This window comes from Anser cygnoides, chromosome 34 (genome assembly GCF_040182565.1).
Source record: "Anser cygnoides isolate HZ-2024a breed goose chromosome 34, Taihu_goose_T2T_genome, whole genome shotgun sequence".
NCBI lineage: Eukaryota > Metazoa > Chordata > Aves > Anseriformes > Anatidae > Anser > Anser cygnoides.
The window spans coordinates 1,526,765-1,545,371 of record NC_089906.1 but is presented as its reverse complement, the minus strand read 5'-3'; the positions used below and the strand labels follow the sequence as shown (position 1 = coordinate 1,545,371).

Below are 18,607 nucleotides of genomic sequence, written 5' to 3'. Positions count from 1 at the left end.
ACAAATACAAGTGCAAATAGCCATGCAGACACGTGCACAAGCACATGCGTGCAAATGGAAATGCACATGTGCAAGTGTGCAAATAGCTCCAGAATTCCCCCCAGACGACCCCCCCTCCCAGTTTGCCCCTGTACCCCCACGTTTGCCTCTCCACCCCACTGAATTCTGGCACCCAACATTTTTTTTTCTCACTTTTATTTTAGGATCAGGGTGGAGGGGTGAGGGTGGGGGGTTCCTGAAGGGGTCCCCCAGGTTGGGGTGCACCCAGAGCATCAGCACCGCGTGCACAACCTTATAGGAGACACCTGAGAATCCACACTTTATTCCTGTCCTGAGTGCCAGGGCTGTCAGAAGTGATAAATGGGGTCCCAGCAGGCTTCCAAAAATGGATCCAGGCAGCCAAGAGGGTGAGGGTCCGGGTCTGAAGGGTCCAGGTCATCAACACCCCATGCACAACCCTATACAAGCCACCAGAGAATCCACCCCGCCCTTCAGCACCCATCAACCTGGGTGCTGACACCCCCCCAAACCTTCCAGCACCCCCATACCTATAGGGCCACCCAGGCATCTGCGTCCCCAAGGTGGTGGCACCCACATCCCCAGGCTGGTGCCCCCTGTAGTGTAGTGGCACGGGTGTCCCCAGGGTGGGGGGAGTCCCATGTCCCCCATCCCCTATTGTCCCCCCATGTCCTCATATCCCACGTCCCTATGTTCCCATGTCCCCATGTGTGTTTCCGCATGCATGCCCCCACGGCACACATGGTCACATGCTCACGGTACGTGCTTGCACCACGCGCCCCATGCACGTGCTTGTGCCAGTGCATAAACGCGTGGTAATGCCCAGCTGCAACATGCACACACTGGTGCATGCTTGCACCACGCCTGCACACACTCGTGCATGCACCTACCTATGTGCACGCACCCACGCCTGTTTGCAGCCACAGGGATGTGTTGCACCCACGCTTGCATACGCGCCATCGACGCATTGCACCCTGCCTGTGCACGCACCCACATGCACGCCCCACGCGTGTGCCCGGGTGTGCTCCAGCAGCAGCTGCGGGCGCCGATAAAGCCACCGGAAAGTGCTGCCGGCGCGGGGCCTTGCTGGGAAAGCAGGAAACCGCCAGCATGCGGCTGCAGCAGCCTGTGTCCCGGCTGGGTGCTGAGGCCAGGCAGTGAGAGGCGTGCAGCGACGCCACGCAACGCCAGGAACTGAGCAGCATGCAAAGATGTGCACCAAGAGGTGTGCAGCACTGGGGGCTGTGCAGCACTGTGCAGCACGGGCTGAGCACCGTGCGGTGCTGTGCAGCACCATGCACCGAGGGCCGTGCACCGAGCACCGTGCAGCACTGCACGCTGAGGACAGGGCAGCACTGCGCACTGAATGCCATGAGCTGATCCCCAAGGGCCTCTCCCAGACCCCTCTGTGGCTCTTATGACCCCTAAGGGCTCCCCACGTCCCTTACAGGGTCTGCACGAGCGTGCCATCCCCTACGGAGTCCCCCTGTCCTCTGTGATGGCCCCATGACTCTGCCATCCCCTTTGGGATGTTCCCTGTGGTGGCCCCATGACCCTGTTGTGCTCTAGAGAACCCCCATGTACCCCACAGTGTCCCCACGACTCCGTCATCCCCTCTAGAATCATCCCAACCCCACTGTCCCCTGTGATGTCCCCATGACACCCATGAAATCCGCACAACCCCATTGTCCTCTGTGGCATCCCCATTGTCCCTTACGCCGTTCCCACGTCCCCCATGACACCGCCAGAGCCGGGCTGTGAGAAAGGACATTTTTAACTCCCCCCCTCAAAAAAAAGAGAGTAACAGGGGACAGGAGGGTGGGGGCACCCATGGGTGGGGAGCACCCGCTCAGGAGGGGCACCCGAATATGGTCATGGCCTCGGAGAATTCAATGAAGTCCTGGCAGAGAGGCTGCAGCTCGGGGTCCTGGCAGGCCACCTCCGACGGCCACGTCTCCAGCCACGTGTCCTTGCCGATGAGGTAGGAAAAGCTGGGGACAGCGGGAGGACAAGAGGGGTCATGAGGTAGAAGGGGTGCGATAGGGTACACGACCCCATATGAGACACCAGAGAAGCTCGGGGTGCAGCAGGGGGTGCCTGGGTGTCATTGTCCCCCTGTCCATGTGTCCCCATATCCCCATGGCCCTATGTTCCCATGTCCCCATGTGTGTTTCCCCCTGCACGTCCCCATACGTGTCCCCATGTCCCCAGGCGTGTCCCAGGACTGGCAGCACACACTTCGGTGGCTACCAAGAGCTTGCAGTCCTGGCTGGGCTCACCCCCGTGTCCCTTGTCTCCATGCATGTTCCCCGTCCCCACGCGTGTCCCCATGTCCCTACCGAGTGCCGGTGACCCACAGGTCGGAGGCCAGCCCCCAGACCAAATAGTCCTGGTCAGGCTGGAGCTTCAGAGCGTCCCGGCACTGCTGGTGGCTCACGAAGGTCCGGTTGCTTCCACTTGGATCTTCATCAGTGCCTGTCCCAGGGAGGGGTGACATGCAGGTGACATGTCACTCCCACCCCGACCCGCCAGGGACACCCGCTCTGATGTGTCCCCCATTGGGGAGTTCCCTTCCACAGGGGGCTATTGGCATCCTTGGTGGCATCACCCCACTGTTGTCACCGCCCCCAGGTGGCATCACCCAGTTCATCAGCTGTGGGTGGCCCCAACCCAGTGACCAGCCATGGGTGTCCCCAGCTGTCTCCAGCACCCTTGGGTGTCCCCACCCCACATGAGTGCCACCAACCCTCACAGGTGTCCCCAAGAACCCTTGGGTGACACCACCCTACATGAGCACCGCTGTGCCCCAGCCACTTGGGTGTCCCCTGCCCTAGGTGACCCCTCCCATGTCCCTTAGGGTGGCTTTGTCCCCTGGGCCCTGGGGTGCTCGTACCCATCTTGATGACGGAGAGGATGGTCATGATGTAGTTGTCGTGAGATGATGTCTGCTCCATTTCCACCAGCTTCACCTTGTACACTGGGGACAGGGACACCACCACGTCACCCTCCCCCTGGCAGTAGGCCCCTCCGTCCCCTCTTCTCCTCCCCAAGTCCCTCCACATCCCCTCCTGTCCCTCTGTGTCTCACTCTGGTGTCCCCTCTTTTTCCTCCTGTGTTCCTCCATGTCCCCTCCATCCCCTCCTGTCTCTCTGCACTCTCCGTGTCACCCCAAGTCCCCCTTCCTATACCCGCAATGTCCCTTATGTTCCCCCCTTGTGCCCCACAATTCCCCAGTTTCACCCCATGTGCCCCACGTCCCCCCGTCCCCATGTCCCTCGTGTCTCACCGTAGTCAACCCCCGGCTCGCAGGCACGCTCAATGCGCTGGTTGACCGTGATGGGGCTGTCCTGCTGCTGCCGCACAAAGCAGTTTTCTGCAGGGACATGGGGACAGGGCAGTGATGTGTCCCTTCATGGCCATGACATGTCCCATCACGTCCATGACGTGTCCCATCACGGCCATGACGTGTCCCACTGCAGCAATGGCACATCCCATCGCAGCAATGCCGTGCCCCCATCATGGTGGAGGTGTGACCCAGTCTCTGCCCCCATGTCCCTGTGTCACCTTCAGCGCAGCGGCACACGTCCCCATAGCAGATCTTCTTCAGTTGCCCACCATCCTTGTCCGGGTGGTAGAAACGGGTGCAGCGGTCATCTGTGGGGACATGAGGGGACACGGAAGGAGAACACAAGGGAAAAGTATCAGGGCAGACATGGGGACATGGAGGGAGAGGGTCAGCGGGAACATGGGGAGACCTGGGGACACGTGCATGGGGGACAATCAGCAGGGACGTGATGGGACAAATGGACGGGAGGGGACAGAGGGGATGTGGAGGAGAGGGGACACACAGGGGGCCTTGTGGGTGGTAGTGGGGTCACAGAGGGGAGTATGGAGCCAGAGGGGACCCAGTGATGACATAAGGGGACACAAGGTGACACAAGGGGACACGGGGGCGCACCGATCTTGTAGTAGCTGTAGACTGTGACGGACGCGGGCTGGATCAGGCCCACCTGGAACTGCTGGTGGGCCCTGAAGGCAATGCACTCCTCGGCCTGGTGGGACACCTGGGGGGGCACGAGGACAGGGACAGCAGTCAGCCAGGCAGGGAGGCAGCACCCCAGACCCCAGCCTGGCCCTGTCCCCGTCCCCATGTCCATCCATGTCCCTGTCTTGTCACTGTGAGACCCGTCCCTGTTCCTGCCCCTACCTGTGTCCTGTCCCCATCTGTGTCCCCAGCCTCATCCCCATCCCTGTCCCCTTCCTGTCCCTGCCCGTGTCCCCAACTCCAACCTGTGCCCTTCCTTGTCCCCGTCCCTCCGCTGTCCCCATCTCCATGCTATCCCATCCTCGTCCCTGTCCCCATCCCCATATCGTCCCACCTCATCCTCATCCCCATCCTGTGCCACCCCTGCCCTATCACATCCCCATCCTCATCCTCATCCTGTCCCCATTCTCATCTTCATCTTGTCCCCATCCCCATGTCCCCACCTTGTCGAGGTAGATGACGAGGTTGCTGCGGTCCGACAGTACTTGGTTGATCTCGAACTTGGAAATGTACCTTTCCACACTCTCCGAGAGCTGGGGACGGGGACACGGTGACAGCAGGCACGCAGGACATGAAGGGACACGTGAGAACACGCAGCCACACCATGACACAGAAGGACTCATGGGCACAGAGGGACATGGGGATGCGGTGACACATGGTGGGACCTGGCTATGCCAGGATGCAGGGGACTTGCAGGGATGCAAGGGGATTTCGGGAGACGGTCACACACAGGGATGTGGGAACACAAGGACATGGGGGACACAGGGGCACACACTGGGACATGAGGACATGAAGATGCAAGGCCCCGTGTCCCCCGAGTGTCCCCACACGTGTCGCCATGTCCTTGCACTCACTCTCTTCAGGTCCTGGATGTCCGGGGAGAAGCCCGTGAGCATGGAGACATCAATGATGGACATGGTGGCATCCACATTGTCCAGGTACCTGCAGGGGACCGGGATGAGACCACCTCCCTGTCCCCAATATGCTCAGTTCCCTCATTCCCCCCCACCCCCCACCCCCCAGTGTCCCCATTCCCAGGGATCCCTGTGGGACAAGGAGGGGCTTAGCCCTGTTTGTCCTCAGTGTCCCCATCCCAGTGTCCCCATCCTCATTCCTGGTGTCCCTGTTCCCAGCAGCCCCATTCCCCTCCCTGTCTCTGATGTCCCTACTGTCCCCAACATCTCTGATGTCCCCAATGTCTCTGATGTCTCCATCGCGTCCCACCTGGTGCAGATGGTGATCTTGACAGAGCGGATGATGCCCTCCGGCTCCTTGCCTGTGAGGGGACACGAGGACACTGCTGCCACGCTTGGGGAACATGGGAGGAAGCCAGGGGGAGCACAGGGATCAATGAGGGACTGAGGGGAAGGAGGGGGTGAAGGGAGCCAGGGGGACCTGGAGGGGACATGGGGGTCTGGAGGGACAGGGGTATGTGGAGAGGGATAGAAGGGGGACATGGAAATACAGTTGACATGAGAGACATGGAAGGGGACATGGAGGGACATGGGACATGGAGGAGACGTGGGAAGCACCCAGTGGGACATGGTGGGAACAAGAAGAGGACACATGGGGGACACTTGGGGACTCACCCATCTTCACGTCCTCCACGTCCACCCGCAGGTCAAAGTTGTCACACTTGTTGTCCTTCTCGGGGACCTTGGCGTTGTAGACAGTCACCACCGTCATCGTCCCCTTGCCCGTGCCCTCAGCTTTCACCGTGAAGTCCTCATTCAGCTTGGTCTGTGGGGACAGGGGACAGTGAGGGGGGACAGGGGACATTGGAGGGGGACAGAGGACGTTGGGGAGGGACAGCGACATACTCTGGGAGGGATGTGGAGGGGATGTGGCATCCTGGACTATGGACGGACACCGGGACATGGAGGGGACAAGAGCATCCCAGGACATGGAGGGGCATGCATGGGACAGGGCTACTGCAAGACACGAAGGTCATAGGGACATCCCTGGAGGGTACGGGGACATTCCAGGACACAGAAGGACTCAGAGGGGACAAGGAAGTCAGAGGACACGGAGGGACCTGAAGGGGATGGGGACATCCCAGGACACAAAGGGGACAGCACCGGCAGGGCACGCGGTGTCACCGAGGCACCGCAAAGTGCCACCCCCCCGCTGTCCTGGTGGCAGCCACCAGTGACACGGGTGAACAGGGTGCTGGTACCTCGGCAGAGCGTGCCACCAGGGCGTTGCTGTTCTCAATGCGGTAGGTGATAGCGTTGGCGCGGCGCGGCAGCAGCACCGACACGTCGAGGTTGAGCTTAAGCTGCCGTGGCATCGACACCTGGTACTGGGCCAGCGCCTGGAACACCATGATGGTGGCCTGCGGGAACACCACCCGTGTCACCATGGCTTGGGGACACCGGCTGGGACATCCCCAGAGCCACCTGGATGGCCTCGAACCCGAGGTCACCCCAAGTTCTGGAGCCACCTCGTGTCACTTGAAGACTCTCGGAGGGTCCTAAAGACCAGAGGTGGACCCTGAGAGACAGGACATGTCCCCGGGAGACCCCCAGGGTCCAGAGGGGTCCCCAGGGGAACCCCATGTTCCTGGGGGTCCCCAGTGACTCCCCAGCTCCCCAATAAAGCCATCAACCCCTCCTCTTCCCCCCACCAACCTCCACTCCCCCATGGCTGTGGGGGCCAGAGCAGCACCCAAGAGTGCCGGGGATGTCCGTAGCCCACCTGCGTGGATCCGTAGCCACCACCAAAGTAGTTCTGCTGGGACAGCCACTGGACCACCGGTCCTGTCAGCTCCGTCTTCTCCATGTACAGCAGGGCCAGCAGGGCATAGGACGTCCCCTCGATGTTGTAGGTGTGGGCGTTGCGTTCCGCCCAGCGGATGCCGCCTGGGGCGACACCGAGCCCTCAAAACCCACCCTTGGTGGCAACTTGTCGTCCCCATCCCACCCCAGCACCCAGCGGGTGACCCATAACTCCCCCCACCCACCCTGGGTGTGTCTCCCGGTGGGACATCACCTTTGGAGCACTTCATGAGAACTTTCTCGTTGTTGAGTTTCCCTGTCAGGGCTAGGGCGTAGGAGGTCAGGGCCACCGTGTAGGGTCGGGCCAGCGATTGGTACCTCCGGGCAAGGTATTCGGAGGCTTTGTTGATGCTCCCGTCCAAGCTCTGAGCAGAAAGGATGGCAGTTTTGATTCTCAGGTGGCTGCTATAAGGATTGGGCACCTCGCCTCGAAGCGCTGCCCTTCTGTGTGACGGGTGCCTGCTGTCTCCCCTCTCCCCACACTGGGCTACTCACTTTGACGTGGTCCTTGCAGATCTGCCGGGCTTCCTGCAGCGCGATGAGGACAAATGCTGTCAGTGACACCTCCGGCTCGGCACCCTCGTAGCCTCCCTGCGTCATGATATGTGGGAAAATTCCTCAGATCTATGTCCTCACAACTCTCGTTCCTGTTGCCCGGTGCAGTTTTTTCCCCCCACAGCTCATCCCAAAAGCCCATCCTCGAGCCAAAGGGTTTGGCCATGAGTAGGCCTTGGGTTCCACCATACCACCATCTCCTTATGGATGACAGGAGCATCTTCTTGGAAGATCCCATCTGGCTTCTGCTTCTCCAGGATGAGCCATTTGACAGCCCCACAAACCACCTCTGGCTCGATGTCCACTATCTTGATGGCCATGGCAAAGACCTTGGCCACATAGGCTGTCAACCTGGGGACAGGGGGACCTCAGTGTCACGTCCAGCCCCGTCACCTGGACCCCCCAGGGATGAGCTGGAAATGGGACCCTCACCAGGTGCTGGATGGGCGGTTGTTGAAGGCAGCATAGGAGCTGTCTTGTTTCCGGAAAGCGAGTTGTTGGGTGTAACCTGGTGAGGAGATGGCAGTTGGCCAATGCAAGGAACACCTGGGGGTGGCTTCAGACCACCAGCCTCCCCTCTGGTGCACATCCCAGTGCAAACCAGTAGCTCTAGAAATCCCCAAACTGGTAGCACTCAAGCCATGCCCTCTCCAAAGATGCAAGTTGCTTTATCGCCTTGGGTGATGGTGACATTTTGCACCCCAAAGGAGGAGACTGAGGGAATGCTCTTATCCCCTTGGGGATGCTCCTACCCTTTCTAATCAAGGCGATGGACTCGGCGCGGCGGTCAACGCCAAAGCTCTCCCACTGGTTCGTGATGTCCAGGTAGTGGACAGCAATGACGGTGGGAGTCATCCCAATCATGTTCTGTTCCCCGCAGCCCGACGGTGTCACAATGAGGTGCTTCAGCTTCTCCCCGTCGATGGCTTTCTCCACCATGATGGACACGGGGTTGCCTGGACCAGGGCAAGGAAAGGTGTCAGGCCAGGAGCGTCCTGTCCCCTCCCAGCCCACCCCTATGCGTTCCCTCTCCCCTGCTGTCACCTTGGATGCTGACTTTTGTCTCTGACTCAGTGTTGGGGACGATGTCGGAGAGGTTTGCTGCCGTCACCTTCACTTCTTGGACACCATCTGCAGGGCAGGGAGGCCAGGATGGAGGTGGGTGGCACCAAACCCTTCATCTCCCCCTTCCCTGAGGTGACCCGGCCCTGCTCCAGATCCGTACCAGGGCGTCCTTCCTCCCTCGAGATGCCTCTGCTCCACAGTTGGATGTCCCTGGTCCCCTAGGATAGCCCAGCCCAATAGTGGGGCATCCCTTGTCCCCCAGGATTCCCCGGCTCCATAGCAGAATGTTCCTTGTCCCCCAAGATGCTCAAGTCCTGCTCTTGGTGGTACATCCATCATGCCCCAAACACACAGCGGGATTTCCCAGTTTCCCTTGTCCCCCACTCACTGTCCCAATGGGGATTAGACGTCCCCAAGACCGGCCAGGGGCCACTCACCGTGTCCTCTCGTCTTTGGGTCCAGCTCAACTATCTGCACTGTCTTCTCCAGCCTCATCCCTTCAGGCTGCAGAGGTGAGAGGCCAATGCTCAAGGCTGTGCTGATTTTGAGCTACCCATTCCCAGCCTCCCCAGGTTGGTGAGGAAAGGTGTTCCAGTGTAAACTGGCACATAAAGGTCATGGGACAAACTGGGAGAGACCCCAGGAGACCACCCTTGGGCATCCTCAATGGGGAATCCTTTATCCCTGGGTACCAACACCAGGATGAAGTGTAGATGGGGATGCCACGGGGATATCAAGAGGGCCAGAAAGACCTGGGGACCTCTCACAGACCAAGGTGGCACCTCACGGTAGAGGTAGCATGAGTAGCAATGACCCACTCACCACGACTTTGAGCTTCTTCTTGACACCATCAGACACAAAACTGCCCCAGACAGCTGCCTTCACCTCGACTTCGTGCTGTCCCAGATGCAAGGGCACAATGACGAAGGGCACAGCACGCGACGACTGGGCTTCCAGCTCAAAGATCTGCTGGTAGCGAGCTTTGGAGGTGGAGGCGCTGCACAGGGCTGGGTTGTACATTAGCTCCACGCGCACCTACGGGCACAGAAGGATGTTGTCCATGAGGTTCTGGTGGCCACAGACCCCCCCCAAAAGCCCAGGGGTGGGCCACCCACCAACCTTGATCTTGTTCTTCCAGTAGTTGTAGAGTATGGCACGGATCTCCACCTGCTCATTCCTTACCACCGAGTAGGGTAGGCGCAGGTCGATGAAGAACTCCTTCATCACCGTGATCTCATAGGGGTCAGCAACGCACAGCCCTGCACAGCGGTCCCCGGGGATGTGGGGTTCAAGCTCATGAGCTCGCTTGGCCCTTTGTGTCCCAGGGACATCCCCACGGCTTTGGGACATCTCTCAAGTCTCATAGAGTTCCCTTCAGGTGTGAGGGACCCCTCAAGTCTCATGGATCTCCCCAGAGTTTGGAACTCTCTCCAGAGTTACACATCCCTCCATGACTTTGGAGGACACCCCGCCCGCCCCCCCATCCCCCGTAAAGCCCAAGTAACCCCTCCAGGTTTTGGGGACTCCTCAAGTCCCAGAGACCACCCCCAAGGTTTGGGGAACCCCTTGGGTCCTCTGAAATCCCTCCACGTACCCTTTTTCTTAGAGAGGCTGACAGCCAGGACCTCCCAGGTGGTGATGGAGTCCTTTAGGTATACAGGCAGTGTTTTCGTGGAGATGCTGGAGGGGATGTAAACCACCAAGGGGGGGTCATAGCTAGCCCCAAGCCGGGCCAGAGGAGTGTAAGAAGCCACCAAGCTGGACCAGGGGGTTGTAGGTGACTACTGAGCTGGATGGGTGGGGTGCAGGTGGACTATGAGCTGGATCGAGGGGTCATAGTTGGTCCCAAAGCAGCGGGAGGGGGGCATATGGGGCCCCAGTCTAGAATGAGGGGGTCACATCTGGTCCCAAAGCTGGGCAAATGGGGGTTCAGAGGTAAATGGAGCGGAGGTAATGAATCACCAGGTTGAGACACGGGGTGGTGATGGCCCCAAGCCAGGCCGGGGTGGCAACAGTACTGGGGCGAGGTTGTGGGGCTCACCCCAGTTCATTGGGCGGCTCTGTCAGCTCCTCCACCTGCCACAGCCAGCTCTCTGGGAAGAGGCTCCGTGAGGTGATATCTTCATCGTCCAGGAAGCCACCGTCCATCTCGCCTGGGGATAGCAGCAGCCCTCTCAACCATGGCTGTGGGGTCCCAGCCCTGGGTTGGGGTGTCATCACCCCCAGCATCATTCAAGCACCATCCTTGTATCGCCCAACCCTTGCCCAAGCATCGCCCAGACTCTGCCCGATCTCTGCCCAACCCTTGCCCAAGTTTCACTGATGCCTGAAGACCCCAGTCTTCTCCCCAGCATTTCTCCAGCTTTGCCCAACCATCGTGCCTTGCCACCACCCCACCATTGCCCAGCACTTGCTTCGAGCCAGCTCAAGATAGGACTCGTGCTGCTTCTGGTCACGGATGCCCTTGATGTAGGTGCAGCAGTTGAGGAAGGCCTGGGTACAGGCGTTGCCATCCAGGATGTAGGTGGCCCGTTTCTCGCAGCTGTAGCCCATGAGGTTCTCCTTCATGCCATCCTCACAGCACTTGCGCAGATTCTTGTCGGTGTACTCGGCCGCTGCCAGCACCCAGATGGCACCCTCAGGACATGGGACACGCCAGCATCCCCAGTGAGGGGACAGTCTGGTGTCCCCAGGGACACGGGACAAGGTGGTGTCCCCAGGGCAACCTACCCTTTTGGCCTTTGTACTCGATGAGCTGCAGGCTGCGGCGCTTCCGTTTCGCAGGCTTTTCACAGTGGACATCTGGGGGCAGAGGTGACTTGGGTCAGGGCCCCAGAGTGCCACAGCCCCAAACCCCAGGGGCTACATCCCCATCCCCGAGGTGCCACATCCTCATCCCCAAGTTGTCACCTCCCCCAGCCCCAGGGTGACACAACCCAATGCTAAGAATGTTATACCCCCAACCTTGGGGTGCCCCATCCCCAGAGTGTCACCCCAGGCTGTCCCCATTCCCAGCGTGTCCCTTACTAGATCTCTGTGGCGTGTTGATATTTATGTTGGAGGCCAGGCTGAGGCCAGCATCCGCGAAGACACCAATGTGATCCCTCCCGCTGCCGGCGGTGCAGCCAATGTCACTCTTCTCCACCGTGTCCCAAACCTGTAGCCGACAAGGGACGAGCGTAACAGCGACTGGTGTCACCCGGGGATGGTGGGGACAGTAGGGAGGGGAACCAGAGCGCCCACCTTGGTCTGAGTGAACTTGTTCTTCTTGCTGAGGACGAAGACGGCCTTGTCCACAGCCACCAGCCCCACATGGGCCTTATGGTCACCCTCGATGCGCAGCCGCATGGGTGTCCCAGGCTCGTGCACCCGGCTGTCAGCTTCTGTCGCTCCCTTCACTACCAGCTATGGGGGACACAGCAGGTTTGAGGTCATGGGGCACCCAAAAAGCCTTCAACACCCCCAAGAGCTGCCCCATGGGTGCCCCCACAAGATGCTGGAGTCCTCCAGAAGGTGTTGATGGCTGTGTCTCATGCCATGAGACATCTGGACCACCAATGGTCTACCTAGGCCACCCATCCACCACCTAAAGCATTCGTGGGATGCCCAAGGCATCCATGGGATGTTCAAGGCCCTTACAGGACACTCAAGATTCCCAAGGACATTCAAGCCCCCCTAGAACAGCCAACCCCCTCATGGGCCACCTGATCCCCCCATGGACTATCCAAATCACCTAATGCCACCCAAAACCATCATGGGCCACCCAGTCCTCTCAAGGGCCACCTAAACCCCTTCCAAAGGCCAACCAGTGCCCCCATAACCCCCCCGACCCCTGGGGTGATGGAGACATGCTCACACTGCCCATGCAGGTGTCCTTGACGTCAACCCAGACGGAGTCAGCAACGATCTCGTTTGGCATCACGAAGTAGTAGGCCACAATGCGGAAGGAAGGGATGAGGTTGGCCGTCACCGGCAGTGACATGGTGACCAGGCTTTGGTCACCTTCACGTGGCTGCCTCCCCACGTGGACAATGTGCCCCTTGTTCAGGATCTGTGGTGGGCAAGAAAAGGCAGTGTGGGTGGATGCCCAGACACCCAGAGCCCTGGGATGGGGTCAGATGGGTGGCAGAAGCCAGCTGTGCTCACCAGGTAGGTGAAGTAGGAAACGGATTTGCGGACGGCATCACTGTTGCTCTTGAGGTGGAAATTCACGGGGAGGTTGTCACCAGGCTGCACCTCGCTGGACCCTACAGCTAGGTGGAGGAAGTTGCCGGAGCCACCTTGGCTCTTGTATGCCTTGGCAGTCATCTCCCGCGAGGCCTGGCGGTCAGGCAGCAGGTCTGTCTGGTCTGTAGTGACCTGCAGCATGGAGGACACGGCAGCACTTGGTCAACAGGGAGAGGCAGGAACCTGGGCAGGGGTCACCATGGAGGTCTCAACCACCATAGAAATCTTGGCCGCCACAGACGACTTGGCCATCACGGAGGTCTTGGCCTCCATGGATGACTCGGCCACCATGGAGGTCTTGGCCATTCTGTTCCCCTTGACCTCACTGCTCTGGTCCTTGGCTTTCCTGGTCATCTCAGCCACCCCGGATGTTTCGGACACCCTGATTCCCTTGATGCTGGCAATCTTGTTTTTTGGTCCCCTTGGGTGGCTTTGCCATGCTGGTCTCTGACCATTCTGGCCCTGGGTCACCCTGGAGGACTTGGTCAACCCAATTGCCCCAGCCATCACAGTCCCCCTGACACCAGCCATCCTGTTCCTTGGTCAGTGGTGACCAAGAACACCATTCCCTGGTCTTCAGTCGTTCTGGACATTTTGACCACCGTAGTCATCTCTGCCATGCATGTCCCCCAACTATGGCCATCTTGGTCCTTTGTCAATGGTACCTGGAGTAGTTCTGACGCGTGGCCCCACCATGGATGTCTACTCCATCCTGGTCCCCCAACACTACTGTCCTGGACCCTGGTCAATGGTGACCATGCTGCTCACGGTCCTTTGTCACCCTGGACATCTTGGCCACCTCAGTTGTCTCAGTGAACCCAGTCCCCAATCGTGTACCCAGCCATCCCAGCCCCAAGGTCCTTGTCCCCGTCCCCACTCACGGTGATGGTGACAGAGTCCTTGTTGGCTGGCATGTTGAGGACCAGCTTGGCGGTGCCATCACGCTGGGTGGAGACGAGGCCCTGGAAGTTTTGGGCCTTGACACGGACACGCGGAGCTGGGGAGTTGTCAGGATTGGTGACATAGACCTGTGGAGGATGCAGTATGGCATGGGACACAGCACGGGGACACAAAGGGGACATGGCACAGGGACACAACTCAGTGGGGGGGCGCAGCACAGGGAAGTGACACGGGGACACAGTATGGCACAGGGACAGACCCCCAACCCCCAGGTGCCATCCAGATGGTGCAGGGACATGACATAGGGACAGACCCAGGTCCCCTCACCCACAGACCCCTGGGCTTCCCCTTTCCCCATCCCCATGCAGAAGACCCTGGTGCCACTGGGGTCCTGGGCTGACACCACCATCGTCCCTGTCTCTGTCCCCAGGTGCCATTACCGTCAGGTCGAAGGGCATCCCCGGCTTGAAGTACTTGGGGGTGTGGGTGAAGTGGATGGTGTACGGGGACGTCACGATGTGGATACCAGTGCGCTGCGCCTCCACCATGTCACTGCCTGCGGTGGCCATGGGGATGGCAATGTCACCTGGTGCCAGGCCAGGGCTCCTCGTCCCACAGGGGACAGCCCTGTCCGACGTCGGATAGCCCTGGTTGTTCCCATCCGCACTGTCCCCATCTCTGCCTGTCCTCATCCCTGCTGTCCCCAACCCCATGTGTCCCCATCCTCGCTGTCCCCAGCCCCACGTGCTCCTGTCCCCACGCATCCTTGTCCTTTCTGTCCCCAACACCATGTCCCTACTGGCCCCATCCACCTATGACCCCCCATGTCCTCATAGGTCCCCACATGTCCCCAGACCTATCCAAGTCACTGAGGACAGTGACAGACACATCCAGGATGTAGCCCGACATGTGCCAGCTGTCCCCACACGTCCCCCCTGCATACCCGACTCGGTGAGGACAGTGACAGTGACGTAGAGCGAGTGTCCCACCAGCTCCTGGATGTTGACGAATCGCTGCCGCAGCATGTCCATGGAGAGCGAAGCCTCCCCGTCCCCATCAATCACCTGCAGCATGGGGTCAGTGGGACAAGGGACAGCCACGGGGACCAGGATGGGGACGTGGATGGACTTGGAGACAGGGGACAGCCACGGGGATCGGGACGGGGTGGGATGGGGACAGGGGGTTCAGCAGAGACAGGGATGGGGATGCAGCACAGGGATGGGGACAGCAGGGGTAGGGACAGGGAGACAGCACAGCGACAGGAACAGGGAGAGGGGCTCAGTGGGTAGAGGGGACAGGGACAGGGTTGGGGACAATGACAGCATGCCTTTGTGGGGACAAGGATGGGGACAGGGACAGGGATTGGGGACAGGGGGTGGCAGAGCTCAACAGGGGACAAGGATGAGGGACACGCAGCTCAGCAGGGGACTGGAATGGTGACAGGGGGCAGGGATGGGGACAGGGCCACCTGGATGCGCTGCAGGGACTGGGGGATGCTCTTCTTCTCGTCATCCACCATAACGCCAAAGAGGACGAAGGCTGTCCCCGTCAGGCGCTTCCCATACAGGTATCTGGGGAAAAGTCACCTCTGTCACCATCACCCCACATCCCCGTCACCATCCGTCCTCATCACTGCCACCCGATGTCTCCACATCGTTTTGGGGTGTCCCCCCCACACACACACTTGGCTGTGATGGACACCCGGAAATTCTCCTTCCTGTCGATGTAGAGGAACTTCTCCTCGGGCTCCAGGGTCACCTCAAAGCTCGGCAGCACTGCAGAAGGGACACCCGGTGTCCACTGGGGCACGAGGGACCGAGGGGATTGGGATGGGGGGTGACACCCAATGGAGCCCCACACCTGGAGCCCCCCTACCCCACCGTACCGTACTCCTTGACTTCAAATTGGGTGCTGAAGACTTGTTCCTGTGAGTCCTCGAATTTGGCCATGATGGTCCACGTCCCCAGGCTGGAAGAGGTTGGGACAGGGTGAGGGGACAAGGACAGGGCCAGGGATGTGCCTGGGCCGTTCTGGGAGGGGGGCACACACCTGACAACCTCGGGCAGGTTGTGGTTGAGGGAGAAGATCCCGTTCTTCATGGGGGAGGACACGGGCACTTGCTTGATGATGACGTTGTCGGGCGTCTGCGGGGACATGGGGTGGTTGGGAATGGCGAGATGGGCGGCCGTGTCCCCGTGTCATCATGTCGCCGTGTCATCATGTCCCCGTGTCATCATGTCCCCGTGTCACCGGCAGCCACCCACCTTGATCTCCACGATCACCGTCTTGAGCACTGGCTCCATGAAGTGGTTCAGGGCAAAGAGACGGCAGAGCACTGGGAGAGGACACAGGGGACAGGGTGAGGGGGACATCGTGGGGACATCCATGAATGGGTGTTGGGGATGGCCCAGAATGGGTGCTGGGGCCCACTGGAAATGTCCCCGCGTGGATGCTGGACCCCAGCGAGGACCTCATGGGGAGGTCCCCACATGGGTCCTGGACCCCAACAGGGGCCATAAAGAGAATGGCCCCAAATGGGTGCTGAAGCCCAGCACCCTGAGGTCCCACCAGCACCCCAAGGTGCCGTGGAGGGTATCCAGTCCCCTAAGGACCCCATGACAGGACCCAGCACCCCAGGACGGACCGGTGGAGCCAGGGGTGTAGATGGGCTTGTCGGTCTGCAGGAAGATGTGGCCGCTCTGCAGTGACACCAGCAGCACCTTCTCCACGGTCACCTGGCCCACGCGTGCCGTCACCGTCACGTACTGCTTCCCCACCACCGACGGCAGCAGCTTGGCCAGCACCTGCGGGGACAGGGGACACCAGGTGGCACCCAGGGGATGGGGACACCAGGTGGCAGTCCTCAAGCACCCTGAGGTGACCGTCCCCAAGGACCCCAAGGTGACCGTCCCCAAGGACCCCAGGACAACTGCCCCCAAGGACCCCAGGGTGATAGTCCCTGTGGTCCACTTGGTAGCCATCCTCCCCCAGGCCCCACCAGCCCTGCGGAGATTCTCTGCTGTCTCGTATAGGGTTGAGCCCTCCCCGGGGTTGAGCAAGGAGGGGTCGTGACCGGCAGGGAAGTGACACGCGAGCGGTGACAGACCTTGATGGTGGCAGTGGTCATCATGCCGTGGGTGGCGTTTAGCTGCCTGCGGACCTGGTGGAGCACCTGGCGCTTCTGGGGAAAGTCCTGGACCAGGATGGTGGCCTCGGTGGGCGCCAACAGCCCCGGCGCCTCCAGCACCACCTGCTCGTCCGTCTCCAGCCGCAGCACCGCCGGTGTCACCATCGTTACCCTTGGGGACATCACCCGTCACTGGGGGTGGGCTGCAGCACAGCCCCAGCTTCTCCCAGTCTGCCCCAGCACAGCATCCCCGCTCCGTCTCCGAAACCACCCTGGGGACCCCATGGCACCCAATTCCCTGGGGAGATCCTGACCGGTGCCCCCTTAGCACCTTGGGGACCCCCCGATCTGCCCCATGGGCCTGGGGCACCCCCAAGTCCCCCATTACACCCCCAAATCCCCCACCACACCCCTATATCCTCCCATTGTACCCCTATATCCCCCATTACACACACAAATCCCCCCCTCGCACCCCCAAATCCCCCCATTGCCCTCCAGCATCCACTCCCATGGGAGTCCCAAAAAGGTGTGTGGGGGTCCATGTGGGGTGGGGGTCCTGAAGAGGGGGGGTCCTACAACTTGAGGTGGGGGTTGTGGGTCTGGGGATCCTGTACGTGGGGGTGTCATTTGGGATAGGGGGGTTCTGGTCACTGGGGGGCCGATCTGTGGGTAGGGGGGTCTCTGTCATGGGGGTCTCCACTATAGGGGTCCCATCTGGGGTGGGGGGGATCTACGTCAGGGGGGCTGACAGATATTGGGGTCCCTGGGGGGGGGGGGCAGTCTTGCAGGTTCCCAGGGTGGGGGTCCCATGGGTGGGCGTGTCCCATGGGTGGTGGGGTCCCCAGAAAAGGGGTTCCTAATGGGAGGGGGTGTCCCATGGGTGCAGGGGGAATCCTGGAGGGGGAGGGATTGTGGGGGGGGTCCCATGGGTGGGGAGGGGGTGACTCACATCTGTGCGGGGGCGGGGGCCGCGTGCAGCAGCAGGAGGATGAGGGGCAGCACCCGAGGCCCCATGGCTGCAGGGGGGTCGGCGACGGGGACACGGGGCGGGGGGGGTCCCTTTATGTCCACGCCACTGGTTAATGGGTAACCCACACCCACATGCCCGGGGCCACCCACGTCACCACCCCGGTGTCACTCACGCCAGCACCCCACGGACAGTGGGGGGGTCACCCCACGCACAGCAGGGTGGGGGGGGGTCCGCCTGGGTGGGGGGCTGGAGCTGGGGGGGAGGCTGAGATGTGGGAGTCACCCCCGTGGGGGACATAAGGGTAGGGAAGGACACACGGTCACCCATGTGTGTGCCCCCTCCCCCCCAAAAAGGGAGGGGCTGCCGGGAGGCCCGGCTCCTTCCTCATTTCGGGGAAGGCGGCTGGCGGGGGGCCACGGCCCTTGCGACACTGCTAAGGGGAGGGACGGGGCGGGGGGAACAGGGGGGACACAGGGCACGACAGGGAGTGGGGGGTCCTGGGTCACCGTCCCAGGACACCTGGGGCCCTGGGGGTCTTGGGTCACTGCCCCTGGGCACCTGGGTCCCTGGGACACCTGGGTCATCATCCCCAAGCACCTGGAGCCCTGGGGGTCCTGGGTCACAGTCCCCAGGCACCTGGGGGTCCTGGGGGTCCTGGGTCACTGTCCCCGGCCACCTGGGGGTCCTGGGTCACTGTCCCTGGCCACCTGGGTCCCTTGGGGCCCTCATGGAACAGGACAGGTCACCATGTCCAACACCTGGGTCCCCATGGACCAGGACCAGGCCACTGCCCCATCCAGCTGGGCCCCCCCGGGCCCCCTCAATCTCCAGGCGTGCCGGTGGGGCCCCCCGGGGACCCAAGGGTGCTAGTTCCTCCCCAGCCCAACATCCGGGCGCCTGCTCCCGCCATCCCCCGCGGCCCC

The 18,607-nt window shown here is 61.1% G+C and overlaps 1 protein-coding gene across 2 annotated transcripts; it reads right to left on the bottom strand.

Annotated features, from left to right (window-relative positions):
• Positions 1–1,760: 1,760 nt before the first annotated feature.
• On the bottom strand, positions 1,761–18,011 carry C3 (complement C3). Of its 2 annotated transcripts, none has more exons than XM_066986523.1 (40): positions 17,857–18,011; positions 16,694–16,886; positions 16,232–16,391; positions 15,852–15,922; positions 15,637–15,731; positions 15,473–15,555; positions 15,272–15,362; positions 15,056–15,158; positions 14,531–14,651; positions 14,028–14,143; positions 13,569–13,715; positions 12,607–12,819; positions 12,317–12,511; positions 11,704–11,865; positions 11,488–11,617; positions 11,191–11,262; positions 10,875–11,075; positions 10,502–10,613; positions 10,055–10,140; positions 9,580–9,719; positions 9,283–9,495; positions 8,898–8,964; positions 8,440–8,526; positions 8,148–8,351; positions 7,828–7,903; positions 7,587–7,746; positions 7,336–7,431; positions 7,055–7,205; positions 6,761–6,924; positions 6,240–6,398; positions 5,653–5,803; positions 5,288–5,339; positions 4,918–5,005; positions 4,507–4,596; positions 3,977–4,082; positions 3,583–3,672; positions 3,305–3,391; positions 2,912–2,995; positions 2,358–2,493; positions 1,761–2,009 (listed from the first exon to the last, which is right to left on the bottom strand). In XM_066986523.1, the coding sequence occupies exons 1-40, from the start codon at positions 18,009–18,011 to the stop codon at positions 1,868–1,870; spliced, it is 5,049 nt and encodes a 1,682-aa protein (XP_066842624.1). In that variant the 3' UTR covers positions 1,761–1,867. The 2 variants fall into 2 exon arrangements, with proteins under 2 accessions (XP_066842624.1, XP_066842625.1); XM_066986524.1 differs by lacking the exon at positions 17,857–18,011 and adding an exon at positions 17,664–17,807.
• Between the last annotated feature and the right edge of the window lie 596 nt (positions 18,012–18,607).

Bases quoted from the DNA above. Each gene is read 5' to 3' on its own strand.
- C3 (XM_066986523.1), bottom strand. From the start codon at position 18,011: ATGGGTGACCGTGTGTCCTTCCCTACCCTTATGTCCCCCACGGGGGTG. The intron at 14,144-14,530 runs GTATGCAGGGGG...TGGCCACCGCAG, and splicing joins CACTGTCCTCACCGAGTCGG to GCAGTGACATGGTGGAGGCG. The intron at 7,432-7,586 runs GTATGGTGGAAC...ATCATGACGCAG, and splicing joins TCATCCATAAGGAGATGGTG to GGAGGCTACGAGGGTGCCGA.